The sequence below is a fragment of the Heliconius melpomene genome, chromosome 19 (genome assembly GCF_056956725.1).
Source record: "Heliconius melpomene rosina isolate 202511_hmr_F chromosome 19, ASM5695672v1, whole genome shotgun sequence".
NCBI classification, from domain to species: domain Eukaryota; kingdom Metazoa; phylum Arthropoda; class Insecta; order Lepidoptera; family Nymphalidae; genus Heliconius; species Heliconius melpomene.
Window position 1 is genome coordinate 11,588,357 of NC_140407.1, and position 19,122 is coordinate 11,607,478.

The window sequence follows — 19,122 nt, forward strand, 5'->3', positions numbered from 1 at the left end:
TTATTGTTATCTAAATTATTATTTGCATGATATATGAACGTAATATTTTATGTGATACAATACAAATAACCAATACAATACAATACAAATAATGAAATAGCCAATTGCTAAACTGGAAGCTCTGTCACATCCTTATTTTACGTTGTATTCTGAATGGACCAATAATCGCATGATTCGGTACTTACCTTTTATCCATAAATACATACGTATTGAATAGAATATCCTTATAAAGAAAAATTTTTTCCAATATTAAATCTGTTTATAAAAAAATATATCAACTTAATTATAACTATTTGGAATTATAAAATAAACTGATAATATACCCTATATTATCAGTTTATTTTATAATTTCAACTTTACTACCATTACCATTACCATTTTGTTATTAATAAAAATGACATAAGACGCAGTAATTGGATGAAAAAAAAAAAATTGCTCTGACGAGTCCTCGCTTTGTGATGGAGATCGTTCACTTGGTCTGGTTACTCATCGTTTACTCTATAAATATCAAATACGGTGTTGCAAAAAACTAACCAAGCAAGGTTCAATAACACTGATTTTAAGTAGAGGTAATAAGTTAAAAAAACAGCAGTATAACAAATATCGCAAAATATATTGTGTACCTAATAATTTTAATATTATTTATTCAGAATTGCTATTGAATAACCCAATTCCGCCACTCAACACGCAATGCCTCCAGAATTAGGCGGAGAATGGGGAACAGAGTGTCTTGACACTAGGTTCCATCTGACTACACTGCTATGTGCGGGATACCGCATGAAGCTGATTTAATTAATATTTTTCCATTGAACAGTATTTTTTGCCTCTATCTGCAAATGTTGTAAAAACCGGTCCAGCTTAGTTTTAAAATACATGTGAAGGCTGCTCAAAGGAGAAACTATACAGAACATTTACTATCAACAAACTTTTTATGTATTAATTTTCTATTTTATCTATTTATAATATTAAAATCTTATGAGATAAAAAGAAATACGATGTTACTTCGTACTAAATTACATAGTGTAAAATTTTTTCCATCTAAAATTTAGCTCCGACAACAATCGATTTCTGCTCGGTCACAATACACCATTGTATTCCCGAGTACAATCTTGAATTGTTAATACTTGGCGGTTGCCAATTTTCTCCCAAGGTTGGTAACCTTTTGTAATAAGGGGGTACCTATATTATTAGTAGAATCTATACTAATATAATAAAGCGGAAGAGTTTGTTTGTTTGTTTGTTTGTTTGAACGCTAAGATCTCTGGATCTACTGGTCCGATTTACTATGTTTTTGTTTTGTATGAAAGCTGCATTCTTCAGAAGTGCTATAGGCTATGTAACATTACATTACACATATGTACTAATAAATTAAAATACTTTCTAATTTGACATGCAATTTATTCTGCCATGTTAATAACAACCGTCGTTGCTAAGCACCGGTTTGCAAAATTTCTTTGTTGTTTTAAGAAAACGTCACCCAAAATGAACTTATATTTTCATATTCATCCTTATAAAAATAAATATATTATATAATATTTAATAAATATTCTTATAGTTCAAGCAGGCGTAGCCGCGTCCGGGTCCACTAGTCATTAATAAAGATAGCGGTTCTAATATTGATTTAATTTAATTATATTATTATTCATATTTAACATAAATAAGTATTAAAGTTTTCCAAGCTGTACCCATTTAAGGATGTTGCATAAAGGCTGATTTTGGGTTGAGAAAATAAAATTTATTGTAATTTAAATATTCTTCGGAGAGGAGATAAAATACACAACCATATTGTTTTACAAATTAAAGGTCTTGTAACCTTTACAATTTTTTTTTTGAAAATTTAATACTCTTGTCAATAAGTTACTAGGCGAAGTCGTGACATGACAATCTGTTAACTACGTATGGTACACGGTACAACGACCTTCGGAAATAAAAATATTATTTATGTATAATTAATTATGTACACCATATAATGAGCATACTTCGCAAACTATTTCATTATTTATTTATGTATAAATAGTACATTATTGAATATCAACGCTCACCAGACTTGATGCGGTCAAACGCAAGCCTATTCCATATATATAAAAAAATATATATATTCGGGGGAAAGCAGAGACGAAGTGTCTTAACACTGGACATTAACATTAAACATTAATACACTATTTAGCCGGCGCATCTCCATTTGGCTATATAAGAGATGCAATAAACAGGTCAAACTTGTTCTACCGTCTCGTAGAATAATATCCAATTCAAGCGAAAAAATGAGACTGAATTAATTTTGGTACAAAAGGTTTGGTATGATCTGCCGTATCAATATTGGAACTTCTTTATATTCTTTATTATTGGTAGATCAATATTCAAATATATTTTTTATATTTTTAAAGCAATGTTTCTATTTTTAAAGGTTCTAATGTAGATAATTGATTCCTTCTACAGTTTTATTATATTTATGGATTACGCTTTAAATCATTTCACGTTTAATTGGTTTTCGTTCGTCATACATGAACGGCAAAGGATATATTTCACACAATGTTCTTGCCTACATCCTGCGATTACAACAGAATGTAAGTAATACGGAGTGTTACAACATTGTTCATACTAAATATTACTTGGCTATGTTAATATCACATTTTTCGATTTTAAAAACTCAATTTGAAGTCGAGGGTACTTTCCAAGTACTTATGACTTCATGTCATTCTGTTTATTTCAATCAATCAGAAGGAGACTTCATAATTTCAAAATTTCACCTTTTAATATTAGGTATAGGAAGTAATGATAACTGTTGTCTGTTTGTACGTGTACTTATCGTAAATTAAACTTAATTATTAAGGTATTGCAATTATAATAAATGAAAAGTCTACTTTTGGTGAACGTATTTGTATAATTTTTTGGTATAACACATACAAAATAAAATGGAATCAGTCAAAATCATGAATAATGTTAGTAGGACGTTGCGATTTCTTTGATCTAACGAGCGGTTTATCAAATCATCAATTCGAAGCACTTGCGAAATTTTACCTGGTTTTCCACTTTAACTCATTTGTACTATTTTATGTTTACGTATTACGTACATATATATTATATTTTGGTTGTTTGTGTACTTTGCAAAAAAAATTGTGAAATATAAATATATTTTTTATTAACAGCTTCACGCTGTATTCCAGACACATCTGGGTAGAAGAGGGTACCTAGCGATAAGACACTCCGTTGCCCACTTTCTGCCGAATTCTAGAGGCATTGCGAGGCAGAACTCCGCGCTTTGCCTCGTTACGAGAGCGAGTAAATGGAAGTATAAATATATGCAATAATATTTTTGTATATAATAATATTTATGATTGGAATATTACAATTATAGCCCTATGAAGTAGTAACTGGAACTAATAGAACGAACGAACGACGGAGCGAATGTTATTTTTGATTGAAATAACTACATTATGACTATATTGAAGTGCTATCAATTCCGTCGATTAAATACGACGTACGTACAACAAGTCACGAGGTCATATCGATACAATGCCGTAGAAACTGTTATTTGGAACGATTTAAATTCAAAAGTAGTCCTCTATACACTACAAAGTTTTTTATATTTTCTTGTTATTCTTGTTGATACTATATTGTTTCGTTTGTATGTATGTATTATCAATTTATTCGCACGATCTTTTAGTCTAAATACTTCAGGAGTCACCTAACGGACAAGTATTTTTTGTTCGTTGATAGACTGTTCTTACGATAACCTGCTATTTTGCTTAATTGCATTTTGCAATATATTTTTGCTTTAGTCATTTATTTATAGTCAATATAATTTTATAAATATGTATTCATTTACTTTTTATTTATTTTATTTAGATTTTTTTATTGCCTTTTTTATCAGCCACTTGAAATCTTCATGAATGAAATTGTACACATTAGCATCATCCGTTGGTTACATCATCTCACGCGTTCTTACAGGAATTAGTGTATTATGTATCTAACCATCCCTACGTTGTCCTTGCTGATAATGATGAAGTCAGGAAGGCAAACTAAAAATAGATATCTATAAAAAAACGGAATGATTTAAATGGAATTCACTATGAGGAATGGTAATAGGTGTGAAATAATGCTTCAAAGTTCGTTACAGTAAAGTTTTTACAAATACACTAGTTTTTGTTTCATTAAAAACCACTAAGTAGTGATGATTTTAAGTAAATAAGTAAGTTATGATTTTGTTAGATATCTATAAAAAACCGAATGATTTAAATGGAATTCACAATTGTCACATACTTAGATATATTACAATAAAGTTAATATCAATTATTGAAAAATTAACCTAATTGCGCCGTAACGTCATTCGTACTGGATTTCCAATTTTTATGTTTGTGATGATAATCCTGATTTATTTCAAGATGCTTGTGCTTGTTCTTTTCTTTTTCCGGTTCTCATTCTTGTACAGTGTCTACAGTTTTTCGTATTCGTATTCGACCAGAGCGGTCATTTCCATATCTCCCATAGTTAAGCTGAGTTCTTATCAGATCCTCCAGAACTTCAATTTACTTAATTCCTAAAGAAAGGCTTAACGTGCTAATAACGCCGAAATGGTTCCAAAACAAGATGGTACCAGGTACGGTAGTGTTTGCTTCGCGCTCGACTTGGCAAGCGCACTGCCGAGCCCCTCCCTACATTTGTCACAAGCAATAAAAATACCAATTTAGTAAGCAAAGAAACCTTTTTTAACCAGCTTCCAACCCTTTTCCCTGTATGTGCTTGATATTGTTGCAAATATTGGTCCACAAATTTCGTGGTGGAAATGCTGCACGTCGAACAGTTGCCAACAGCTTGCACTTGTTGACCGAACCACCTCGAAAATAATTATGTCAGCGTGTGTACTAACTTAGGTAGATACATCCATTTTTTTAATACTATTATTTCGTTCTGTAGAAGTTATAATTATTATATTACTATTGGAATGAGCACGCTGAAATGGAACTGGGCCGGCCATGTCTCCAGACGTACCGACGGTCGAAGGAGCCGATACGTGCTAGAGTGGAGACCGCGCTTAGGCAAGCGTAGTGTAGGACGCCCTGCAGCGCGATGGACGGACGATTTAAAGAAGGTGGCTGGCACCGGATGGATGCGAGAAGCCCAAGACCGGGTTGGTTGGCGCTTGATGAGGGAGGCCTACGTTCAGCAGTGGACGGCGATAGGCTGATGATGATTGGAATATATGAAACGATAGATATTCGCGATATAGACTATGTACCTACATAATATGTGAAATTGTAAACACAACGGCGCCTAAATTCAAGAAATCGTTCGAATACACTTATATGGAACAGGTTTTGTTTGCAGTTTTATTATTACTTATGAATATAAATCTCATGACCTTTGATATTAATTCTGAGGTCAGATGCGAACACTTAATACAAAAGTTCTCGGCTATCGATTTGTCTGAAATGTCTTTTTTATGTTTTTTATCTATACTTATAAAAAAATCGTAAGATGGTCGGTGTCTGTACTCGGAAGATATTTAAAAAAAATGTTATTGGGAACCTTTTGAGGAGCGTATACGATAAGGAAAAGCTACGCTACACTAGATAAGGCAAAAAGGAATAAATAATATAAAACGTGTAGTTTTATAAAGAATAAAGTCTAGTCTTTCATATAATAATTGTTGAATGTAAAATATGAAAATTATTATATTAATAATTTAAATATTTTACAATCCAAATATTTAAATTCTAAAATATGTACATGATACATGCGTGTTTATATTAAACACTATATATTTCGTTATAATTTTTCCACACTCTAGGCACCATGTTCTGTGCAGTATGTCAATTTAGAGGTGTTATCTGAGGGCGTCAACGAAACTAAACAAACAATGTAGAATGTACGATAAACGCTAACGCATAACAAAATTAACAAACCTCATAATATCATTACGTACTTTTTAATGTAACAGATTAAAAATAACATGTAGTAAAGTATACCTATGCTTAACTTACTTTTATCTCGTGACTTAGAAAATTACAATAACATAAAGTACAATTCTATGCTTTTAATTGTAATATATATAATCATCATAGTAATAAAAAGGTATTTCAATATAGTTTAATTCTATCTTAAACTATTATAATATATGCGTTTTATTACTTCACAGTTATATTATCACGACTACCTACCTACAGAATTCTATTTCCGTATCTTACAATTACAATTCCACAAATCTTTTATCAGAAACATATAATACAAACGTACGTGTTTAGATTACTTAGTTAAATACATGTTGTGTTATATGGATTCTAAATGTAAATACTAAATATTTAATATAAATAATAGAGGTATTATTTATTTCCCTGAATTTTCTTTTTATTCCTATTATAAAATTTCATTTGACAACCACGGAAGAATCTCTTGACGTATATCGAAAATTTTAAAAACAAAAGAATACTTCCTATTAATGTAATCGTTGTTTACCACTTATGGACAATATATTACCAAATTAAACTTACTATTAAAGTAAATAAGTATATTTTATTATGTTTTGTCACAATAAAGACGACTTTTATATAAATAAAGCTTATATATTGCGTCACACTGACCATTAAAATACACATATAAAGAAGTCTTTATAAAAAACTTTATAAAAACTGAATTATTTATATACATACTTTATTGCACTTTAAAAAAATAATTGAAAGATTCGTTAACAATGGTGGGTTTATTTCTAAAAGAAATAATTATAATAAAATTTTGAATTATAATTTTTAAAGCAAATAAGGCGAAGACTTTGGCAACATAGTTTGTAATTTGTTACAGTTCTGTTGCGTACGAGTGCGGGTCCGTATCGTCTAATGAGTGCTAACGAGCCAGTGAAGCAATCAGGCTGAGAAGTTTACTTTGAGAAAACGATTCCAATTATTATTTTCATTCGTGACTTTTCGCTCTAATACATGTATAAAATTCTTATTTGGGATTTACTTATTATTTGTATAATATGAAACAATTAATTTAATGTTTGTTTAAATAGATAACAATGGCAAAACCGGCTTTATACTCACAGTTGTATGTTCTATCATAACGTGGTAATCAAATTAGTTTCAAAGAACTTAAATTTACATTAAAGTAATTGTTATTCAATGTTTAATTGACGACTTTAACTACATACTCTTATCTATCTATCTATTTATCTATCTATATCTTTTCGATCGATTCATCCTTTAAAGAATTTTTCGTGAATAAGTACTGCTTTTTTTTGATATACAAATATTTTGTACTTCTGTTTGTATTAACATGTTAAATTAAAGATATATTATAATATACATACAATCTACAATGCTACTCATAACCTTTGTGCACACGCATTGCTTTAAAATCACCACCCGTAACAACTCTTTGAACCGTAGTAAGTAATGTTACGTCACATTACAATATCGTATCTATTTACGAATGTGGATTTTAAAATGAATACCCGTACTAGATAATTAAAATAATGGATGTAGTATTAATTCCCAATAATAAAAAAAAACAATCAGCTTCACGCTGTATCCCGCACCAGCATGCGAGTTGAGTTGCGGAACTCAACGCCGGGCGTTTTGCTTTAGTGCCAAAGCGAAGAAATGAAAATATTAATAAATAATTATTATTTCCCTCATGTAGGGATCGAACTCACAACCGTCGCGTTACAGTCACACCCTTGCCACTGCGCCACAACGGCCCCATTCCTAATAAACATAAAAACTTATAGAATTTTTTATAAGTTCTTACATAGTAATCCAAGGTCTGTGAATTTAATTGAATACGAGGATTATACACCAGTAGCAGGTTGTGTGAAATAATTGTAAACCTGTGAAATAAATGTATACCTACATGAACGTCTTTTTAATACATCCATACCTATATTGTAAATTCGTAAGTAACTCTGTCTGTCTGTCTTTTTCGCAATCAGGGCCAAACCGCTAATTTAATTGTGATAAAATACTCATATAGAGATACTTGAGGGTCTCGGGATGAACATAGGATACTTTTTTTTCTCATATTTGTAATATTTTCGATATATACCAATATATTAAAATACTTATTAATTTGTCATTTGCCATGTTAATAACAACCGTCGCAATGCGACCGTTGCTAAGCAACGATTTGCAAAGTTTGTTGTTAAAAAACATCACCTAAAATTAGCTTGCATCGCATCTCTCTATTGACAACTGAAAATAATTTCATAAATATATTTAACTAGCGTGAACTATGTTATTATTAATTTCTGTCTCCATGACTACGTCCTAGTGACGTTTATGCAAAATTTGAGACTCCTAGCATTTAGTAACGAATGACAAAGACAAATGTCATTAGTAACGAAGTTTCATACAAACTTTCAACCCCCAAAAGTAAGTAAGTCGAATATTACAAATTCCCGTCTTAGCGAGCACCTACGTCCTATAAATAACTCCTATGCAAAATTTCAGATTCCTAGCATATGTAGTTTCTGAAATTTCGTGATGAGTGAGTGACCTTTCGATTTTATATATATAGATAAATATTCGTATAGTTCAAGCGGGCGTAGCCGCGTTCAGGTCCCCTAGTAATATTATTTTTTTTTTCTATTATTAATATTGCGAATACGCAAGGTCGTCGCACTTTTGATATACTCGTAAATGTTAATAACATTAGGTACATACTGTTCTTGTGAGCATATAACATAGATAATTATAGACTATACAGATAAAATTTTTATTCTCGGTCCAATCGTGATATTACCGATGTTAATATAATTCATATAGGTATACCGTATAGGTACACTATGTTGTACTTATATGGATATAATTGTTATTGGTGATGTCACAATGTAGAATAATTCCCTACTTAATATTCATGCATGCTTGTTAAAGAATGCGTTGTTTAGAACATAAAGTTTAACTTAGATAATAAATCTTGTAAATAGTATCTCGCACACAGTAGGGTATTCAGAAGGATCCTAGTGTTATGACACTCCGATCCTCACTTTCCGTTGATTTTTTCGAGGCATTGCGTGAGTGTCAATGCAGCTTTTTTTTGCCTTGGTGTCAGAGTGAAAAAAATGGAAATATTAATAAATAATAATTCATTCCCTCGAATGGGGATCAAACCCAAAATCGTCACGTTACAGTCACACCCTTGTGCCCCTGGGCCACAACGACCTAAAAGCATATTGTTTTTGGCATATCTACGTATGTTTGAAACAGTATTTAAATTTAAACATCAAAAGTTATTGATTTCAAGAAAAAAAATATATATAATTCGTACCGAAAATACTAAGGCTGTCTTTTTTAATTTCAGATACCTATTGATAGACATGGCAAATCAAGATCGTTAAATCTTCGCAGTATATACTCAAATGAACCTCCAAAGGTCAGAACTCTACAATACAGTGATGTGAAAAATAGAGATATTTCTGACATAAACCTAGCGCAAGATTTAAAAGGAAATAATGAAATAAAAGACAAATTGTATTTTAAACCATATACATCTCTCATACCAAAAATGAATTTCAGTACAGAAAGATGCAGTGAAAAAAATCCAAGAATTTTAGATTTGAGGGAAAGGTTAAATGAAATATCAAAAAAACAAGATCGTAATGTTGATAAGATGACTAAAGGAATTATTAATGACATCACACAACATTTTGTTGATGACAAGGATGGTGATGAATCTGGACCCTACAGTCTCTTATTTGATTTACAAACCAATTCTACATCGTCACCGAAAAATACTTTATTAAAAAATGATTCATGGAATCCAAAGCTAGTGGAAGGAAGTACAGAATCAAACTGCCAAAGCTTAAGTAGAATAACAAACATACCCAATAAAAGCTTAGAAAAATTACCAAATGTAATAAATTTTGATGAAAAACCTATGAAAGAATTTGAATACTCATGTGAAAAAGACTTCAATTATCCAACCAAAAAGCAGTTTACGTCGCAATCAAGATCAGATCTTAGCTTACAATTGAAATCTCATATACATCCTCGAACGTACGAAACGAATCCTAGTCCGACCGAAAACTCGCTAAGTAGAAATAACGAAGAAAACTCTCTAGATGACAGCTTGGGCATACTAACACCAGATCAAATGGATGACATATGCTATTTGGAAAATGCATTTTCTCCGACAGTTGAGGGATTACCAATTTTCTGTGACCCAAATGATTATAAGGCATCATCAGAAAACGGTGACACCCCGTCTACAGATAAAACAGAAAGTAACTCAGCGGCTTCAACAATACAAAACGATGGTTTCGAAAATATAAGTAACAAATGCAATTTACGAGAACGTTATGCGCCAATTGCGACAATAGATGCTATCGATTCACTTACTAATGAAGACAATAATTTTAAAGCTTTTTGTTGCTCACTTGTGGATCCCGTTGATCAACCTTGTTCATCTATTAAAGATGATACTGATTTAGGCAAAGATGATTGTGTGTCTAATTTAATCGAGGAAGAATTTTTGCCATCTATTCATGGTAGTATCTTAGAACCTATAAGTTCTATTGCTGATACAACAGTAAATTTAGAAATACCCTTAGATTATAAACATGGAAACCCATTACTATCTAATAGAATAGAACAAACCCCTTCTCCTGAAGACTTACCCTTGGATAGTTCTGACATAAATGGTGAAATTAGCACCTATTCTCAATTTTCTGCATCAACATTACATGACTCGCAAACCTACTCCGACAGTAAGAACGATAAGTCTATGGAAACTTCCAAAGTTTCAAATAGTTTTATTACAAGTATTACCAGTATTACAAGTTTAGATGGTTATCAAGGCGATGGAGAAATGTCTAGACCTGTAAGTAGAAGTGCAGATCATAACAGTGGGCCACGTGAAGACGCTTTAGAAATGGATTGGCAAAATGTACCTGTACCAAGAAGAGTTGATCCTATGACTGATTCAGATTTTTTTACTGAAAGCGATGCAGATGGCTTAGACGAGCATATGCAACGTGGTGATCGCAAAGCTCAAGTGATAGATGGTGCTCTTTATGGAGGTAAAAATATGAATGGGAATGCTCCATTGATTGTTAACAGAAGTGAAGATTCTTGCATGGAATCGAGTGGAGTTTATACGGACTTTGAAAACCATCGTTGTTCTCCTGTATTCTTGAATGTTGTAACGGATATGTCACCAGATTCTACAACTTCTACACATTCAGACTGTAGTCAAAAGAATTCTGGCCGTGGCAAATCTAATTCTTGTTTCACTCCGATTGAAGATACATTGGAAGAACAAAATTCTGATATATCACATCATATTGATGAAGATGTAACGCCAAAAAATACGAGCAAAAGAAATTCCCTTAAGAGTGTAAAAGATGTAAAATGTAATGATAAAAATAAAGAAGAAAAGCGAAGTTTTACTTTAAAAAAATATAAAATGCCCAAGCGTGATGTACCTAGCAAACTAAAAACAATGCTTGCAAATCGAAAGTCTGACGTAGAAAATAGCATACAAAATAGCCCCAAAACTGTTAAGAAACCCGAAAGACGAGATAATTTTTTGAAAAAGAACGTTTTGGATCTAAAGACTGATTACAAAACGAAATCTTTTAAAGACATAAAGTCAAAAGTGGATTGTTCTTTCACCTTACAACGATCTCAAACATCTTGCAGCGTCACCAGAATGCTGAGTTCAAAATCCACTAGCACTAACACAAAACCTAAGAGGTAAATATAGACTTCTAGTTAGACATTTCTCCATTCTCTTCGTGTCCCGCATACAGCAGGGTAGGCAGAGGGAACCTAGTGTTCGTTCCGTACTCCACTTTCTGCCGAACTCTGGAAGCATTGCGTGTTGAGTGGCAGATCTTAACGCCGCGCTTTGCCTCGACACCAGAGAAAATGGAAATATAAACATAAATAAATATTTCACTTCCTCCAGTGGAAGGGGGTCGAACGCGTCGCTGTGCCACGACGGGCTCATCATTTACTCATAATTTAAATTTATGTTTGGAATTAAAATGCAATACTGCAATTGATGCTGTTTTAATTACCAAACTTGCCAAGACAGCATCGTTATCTTTTTATCTTTGACAATGGTAAATGTACCTAAGCCTGTATTTAATTTTCAGCCGTCACATGAGGATGCGAATGGATTTGGGTTCCGCAAACGGCAGTGGTAAAAGCAGCTTGCATAGTTCGCAAAGCGACATCAGCGCCATCAGTACGCCTCTAGGCAAACATTCAACGAGCCGCTTTCCATTACTACGTAAGTTTATTTGTTTAATTTATTATCATAATGTTAATAATCACACATTTCCTTATATAAAATTATCTGTAAAATACCCAGGTCTATTAAATTTATTATTTGAGTAGCGACCCGCTCGCGCCTTCATTATTATTTATTTACTAACCTGGATTATTTTCGTGTTGTAATAACATTTTACATTATACATTAAAAAACCCAACAAGTGCAAGTCGGACTCGCGCGCCAATGGGTTTCGTAAAATTATATATAAAAACTTCAAAAAACAATTACGTTTGTTGTATAGGAGGTAGGCAAAATATTTATTTTATTCTGTTTTTTATTATTTCTTGTTATTTTGTCTAACTATCACGGTTCATGAGATACAACCTGGTGACAGACGGACGGACAGCGGAATCTTAATGAGGTACATTATCCCGTTTTATCCTTTGGGTACGGGAACCTTAAAAATTAAAATTTCAACCAATTTCAATAGAACAGTTATTTTACAGCAATTTAGTGGAACAAAATACTTTTATATTGATATAACTTTTCTATTTATGAACCGATTGGAATAAAACAAACGCTAAATATTACGAAAAGTTTGCCAAAATACAATAGTGATCATTTAAATCTTCCATGTTTGACCCATCACTTCCGATTTCATTAACTTAGAAAAAATATATATGTATATGTAAATATATAAAAAATGGAATCGTATTATTTATTAAGCTAGAAGATTTCGATTGCCTTTGAATAAATTAGAATTTAAGATGTACTTAATTTGTTGTTCAATATCTATATCAAAAGCATGTTTTAAAGACTTCATATTAATACATATTTTAAATATCTTATTAATGTCATAAAGAAGGGTTAATATAAACGTTTTTATAATATCATTTGTTGTCTGACTTTGTGACCTTTGATTGACCTTCTTCTTTGTTACTTATTCTTGATGTTCAATTGCAACAATATAAATCTGTAAAAATACAATTGCCATATATATTTTATCAGGCATTTTGAACGTTAGTATAAAATATACGCCTGTAGAATTATTAAAGCAATAGCTCTCAAACTAAAATGTCTATTGTTTTACAGAAAGTTGTTTTGTACATTGTTTATTATTCTATGTAATCGAAAAAGAAAGAATATAGGAAACAGTTGTGAATAAATGTTACGTTATTTATTGATCACACAACTACATTTTAGTTAATTAAACTACCACGCGTTAGTTTTTACCTTTTTCTATCAATCTTTTAATTATTTGATAAATGTAATGTATGTACCTATATTGATAGTAATTTAAAAAATAAAATTTTTAAAATAGCCATACGATGTAGCTCTTAAGACTCTCTGGAAAGATTTCTTCTTAACTTAGGTTTTTTGATGGTTACATTTACGACAACTAAAAACCACAATGTCAAAAGAATAAGAGATCACCAATCGCTACGTGGTTATACCAAATTCCGAAATATTATAAAATAAATTAAGTATATAATGTTCATGTTTAAACTATGATAAATTCTGTCACAATTATAACTGTTAAATTAAATAGATATTTTTTACATTGAATTCATTGTATATACACACGTCGTGGGCCGATTGTTGAATTGGCCAGATCAAGATAGGATTAGGTACTTCTTGACATGGTGACACATCGTGGTTGGTTTGGTTGACATTGGCGTTATCTACCCGGTGAAACGTCGGCCAGATTAACGAGACCAATATTTTTGTTGATCGTAGACGAAGACAGGTTATTTTTAAACTTTTTTTGAGCTTTATCCCTAGCAGGGTAGATAGAAAGAGAGCAGTGCGAAACGCTACGGATTCTGCATACATGTTCTCCTCCTTACTCAGTCACTCCATGTCCCGCTGACAGGGCACGTCGTCCTGAGGGTGCACGCTAACCTGCAAATAAATGTAAAATATAAAAATATAAGTTAATAAATAAAATAAAAAATTATAAATACATAATACACATATTATCTTCCTTACTTCCTTCATAAATCGTTACGTACATTATTTTATAACTCATTCCCTCGTACCTGTCATTCTGTATATCTCTTCATTAAGTCAACTAAAATGACTTCGCATATCCTTCGAAGAAACCAACATCTTCACAGCACTATTTTTTTTCACATTCTACTGTATTACTCCTTACCACATTGATATGGTGTAATTCGTTTTTACTAAATATACGTATTTTTTTCAATTGACAATAATACTTACAACAAAACCGCTACTACTTTAAGTTTCGGTTATCTTTATTTCTGTAACACACAATGGGCCAAATTAATTGACGAAATTGAGCGACGTAACATCTTCCTATATTATTTACGTGAAGTTTGTGTCGATATTTTCGGGGACTCGACTTCAATATCCAAACTCTATGTTTTCTTGATATTTAAACATTAATGCTATAAATTGAATATGACATTTAATATAAAGACGATGAAATTACCAAACAAATCAAATGACAAATTTTGCAGTCAAGCATACCCAGGGTGGGCTTGCTCGACTGCAAAATATAATGTAAGCTTTCTGTCTATAAAATATCACTACTTTTTTATATTTAGACATTTAAAAATTAATTTGATGCCACAGCATGCCCAGGGACATAAAGTGTGACTGTGAGCGCGACAGGTTGTGGGTTTGATTCCCACTCGATAAAATGAAATATACAATATTTCCATTTTTTTCGCTCTAGTGTAGAGGAAAAGCACGTTGTTGAGTTCCGCCACTCGACACGCAATGCCTCTAGAATTCCGCAAAAAATGGAGAACGGAGTGTCTTAACACTAGGTTCCTAGTGACGCTAAAAATAAGTAACAATGAAGTTCTGTCATAATTTCCATTTTCTTTACCCTTTCCATTTAAACAGCAAGTAAGCACTGATAGATAGATACGAAAAGTGACAAAAAAAAATCGTGCACCAAAACAAAGTAACCTTTCTTAGGCCTTGTTAATTATCTTCAGTGATGTGAAAATCTCTATTATTAGCGAGTATAACTTAATTTTAAATCTACATATAACAATTGTATGTTTTGATCAATATTCTACTGCAGTTGTGACTTGTGAGCTCGTCGTCGTTGTTTACGTCCCCTAATCAGCTGGGCCTGCACAAATCAATGCAAAAGGTCGTCAGTGGAGTGTTTCGTGGAGCACCGCCGACCGACCGCATGGCAACTGGCATTTCCTCTTGCCGTCTAGCAAAGTTACTGTAGTGAGTTAGTTGGCTCGCCACTATCGCCAGTCGCCGGTGAGACGCGAGCCGGCGCGCGCCGTCTGCGCCACACTGTCGCGGTCGTGACGTCACCGTACTACACGAAAAATCAATGGTTCCCCTCCGTCCCTAAGGTTAACTGCATACCGCATTTTTATCAAAGGAAAATGTGACCTATGTCAGTGAAGTGCTAAAAACTATAGTTCAATATCAAATGACAGGAATATACAAAAAGCAGCTCGACATGTGAACGGTTTACTTTCATACTAACCTATCTGTTCTTCGTATGGTGTCATAATTTTAGTTATAATTTATTTTTATTAATTTTTATGAAAAAAAAATTGATTATGTCAATTCTATCTAATGATTCTGATTTTGTTGTTTTTTTTTTAATATTAAAATGGCAGCTTGCTAATTAGGGTTGTTCCAACTCATAAATTATCATAATTATATTATGTAAAATTTTTCATACATAGTGCCATCGTATTATTTTAATTGAATTAGTAGCAGTCGGTTTGTTGGTAGCGTCTTAGTGATAAATCTAAATGTCAGTCTATTATTACGACTAAGAAATAAGGGACAAAACAACTGTTTTATGTTGTTTGTAGTTTCTTAAGTTACACGACCTTAACATTCTATTGTGCGGAAAAATTCCAATTCTACAATTCCGTTTGTTTCTATTGGTGCATCTATATATAAACTAAAATTGATTTAATTTTATTATACTAAAGATTATATAATATATTTATATAGATTATATAAGAATAATAATTCATATAATCTTGATATCTTAAATCATGAAATAAAAACAAAAGTAAAATTAGAAAGTGAAGTTTAATTGATAAGCGAATTATTATTGACAGATAAAAAAAGATAGATATTTACTAGTAAAAGTCAAAAACTACATAACTTTCAATAGAGTTGATTAAAAATATTGTTCTCACTTACACTTACAGCTCTCGTATACAACAAATTATAATCAAAACTTCTATGCCTACCTTTCACTACATGGCTAGTCATGTAGATCAACATGCAATAAGCAACTGTGAGAATTAATTCACATAAAGTAATTTCTTCGACCCAATAATGTAATTTGAAATATTATCTACGCTTATTGTAATAGACACTTTTACATTTTAATTTATTTTCAATAAACGGCATATTTCACAACTTATAACAATTATGAGGAATAATAATTGTTTAGTACTAAATTTTTAGTTTTTCTAGCGCTTATATTTGTACTTAGGTATTCTCTACTAAATTTTTATTCCTCTTGTTAACATAGTAAATCTTATCTAAAGTCATCGATCTTTCAGATAAAAGAGATCAACTTATCAAGTGACGTGACAATACTCTAAACTTGCACAACAAAAAACACTGTTCTTTTGTAAACTTTATCAGGAAACATCTTATAGTTATGCTGTGTACTCCACATTTTTGAAAATAACTTAAATATTACCTGTTTTCACCTGTTAAAAAGTAATAATAGTCAGACACCAATATAAACCAGTCACGAGGCCACCATATCCTCAACGTACTGCAGTACGTTTTATATAACATTCAATTAGTAGTTGGACAAGTATTTTAAGGTCCCTTTAGCAACGTGACTATTGGTACATATTTGCTAAGGTAGCTTCTAGAATTGGAACTTTAGCGTCCATTAGCCATAAACCCGGCGTTGGTATAAAATGGTCTAATGGTCCACTAGGCAATGTTCACAAGTGAAATCCGCTGGAAGGCGATGCAGTGTAACGGGTTATTCTCGTCGATGGATTTGTTGACGAGCCGAGAAACGTTGACCCCGTAGGAAAGGCGAAATTGAATACATTGCAAACTATCGGACTGCTAAAGAAGAAATGACGACCAGGTGTCGAATTTTGTTTGACTGTTATACCTAATAATTATTTGGAACTTCATTTTCGAATAACTGCTAAACGGAATATAATGACACAAACACAATAAGATTTAGAATCATTATAAGAGTGATATAAATGTCAACTTAGAAAGCCACATCATAAAGTTAGATTTAGCATCAGCATTTATCATTTGAGTTTATGATATCAATATTAAATGCATTATTTATTATGCAGATAGCTTTAAAACCTACGTGACACAGCAACTATTAATATATAAATAGATTAATACTTTGACCCATATTACGTTTAACTGCTTTGACTGTATTGGTTTAGAAGCAAAGTCCACCTAATAGCGTTTACGCGTATATTTGAGCATTTCGTTTCTTTTTTAAGTATTATATTTTAGCATTTAAAAATATTATACTGGGATTTGAAATAAAATATCCAGAGAACGTAATGTATATCATATGTCAACATATACAATGTTATCATTTATAATACCATTTTTCAAAGTCCACTTTCGCTTTTACTGCAGTGCTATTTAGGGCCCGTTCAGCAATAAAAACTTGTTAACATTGACTGCAGGTATTCTTGAGACATCTTTCCGCTTATGCAACTATCTAATGTCTCGCCAAAATTGGTATAAATTAGTTTCGTTTAATATATTTAATATTTTCGGTCTCGCCTACCGCTAAAACCCACGACTTGTGTGTGATTGTGACATTGACAAATACTAGCAAGGTTTATTTACTTAGAACATTTGCAAGTGTACCTGTAGTACTAGTATATCTGAGTATATTTTATAAATGTAGTCAAAAGTCGTCGAATAATCATTTTAAAATGGTAGGATCGAAACAATACGTTTATGATTTCATCTTTAAAACATGTAAATAATTCCCAATATTCATTTTGTTAACTATTTCTCACCTAAAATTTACTACAAAAATAATAAGTATAAAGAAAAAAAATCGTTGCATGTAAAATTTTTCAGAACATTTAAGCTTTTTATGTTTCTATAGGAAAATGAAAACATCTACTTTTACGTTTCTTATTTTAGACGTTATATTTGCTAATTGAGGCTGTTGGTATCCTGCGGTAGAAGAATATGACTGTGTACGCGATGGTTGTGGGTTCGATTTCCACTTCGGGGAAAGAAATATTTAACATTTTCATTTTCCTCGCTCTGGTAACAAGGCAAAACGCGTGTGAGTTTCGCCACTCAACAAGCAATGCCTCGAAAATTCGATGGAAAGTGCTCTGCTATATGCGGGATTTAAAATAGTATAGGGAGAACGTTGTAATGTGGCTCCCCACTTTGTTTATAAATTTCATATAGTACATATTGGTAATATGGGGGGAGGCCAAATTACCAAAATGGCGGAATCTATACATAAACCTCAATACCTTCTTATACAATATAGAATATTTTGCATATTTACCTTAAAAATGCTAAAAGAGAACCTTGTTTAAACACAACGTCAAACTCTCCGTAGCTATGGTTTAATATGTACAAAATTAATTAATTAATTGCACAATAACGAAGTTTTAGTGAGTGCAGTTTTAAAGTTGTTCGTAAAAACTGTAACTACAGATTTTTAAGGATTATTTTAATATAGTTAAATCTAAGTTTATTAACATTTAAAAAAGAGTTTTATTAGATAGCGTGACTTTAAATAAGAAATATCACCTGCGGAGACCATATTACCACCTTCAATAATAATATAACAGTGAAATCTAAAATCGAATTAATAACCAACTAATAAATCTGAGATTATTTTTACTCGTAGTTTTATTATTTGTATAATAATATGATATATCTTTAACTAAAAAAATATAAATATTT

The 19,122-nt window shown here is 31.8% G+C and overlaps 1 protein-coding gene across 1 annotated transcript in view; it reads left to right on the top strand.

Annotated features, from left to right (window-relative positions):
• Window positions 1–19,122, top strand: part of toc (toucan) — a 61,356-nt gene that overhangs the window by 1,333 nt on the left and 40,901 nt on the right. Inside the window, exons 2-3 of the mRNA XM_085203566.1 lie at window positions 9,292–11,684; window positions 12,089–12,225. Coding sequence (XP_085059692.1) covers window positions 9,292–11,684; window positions 12,089–12,225 — 2,530 coding nt within the window. The remainder of the gene's footprint in view (window positions 1–9,291; window positions 11,685–12,088; window positions 12,226–19,122) is intronic.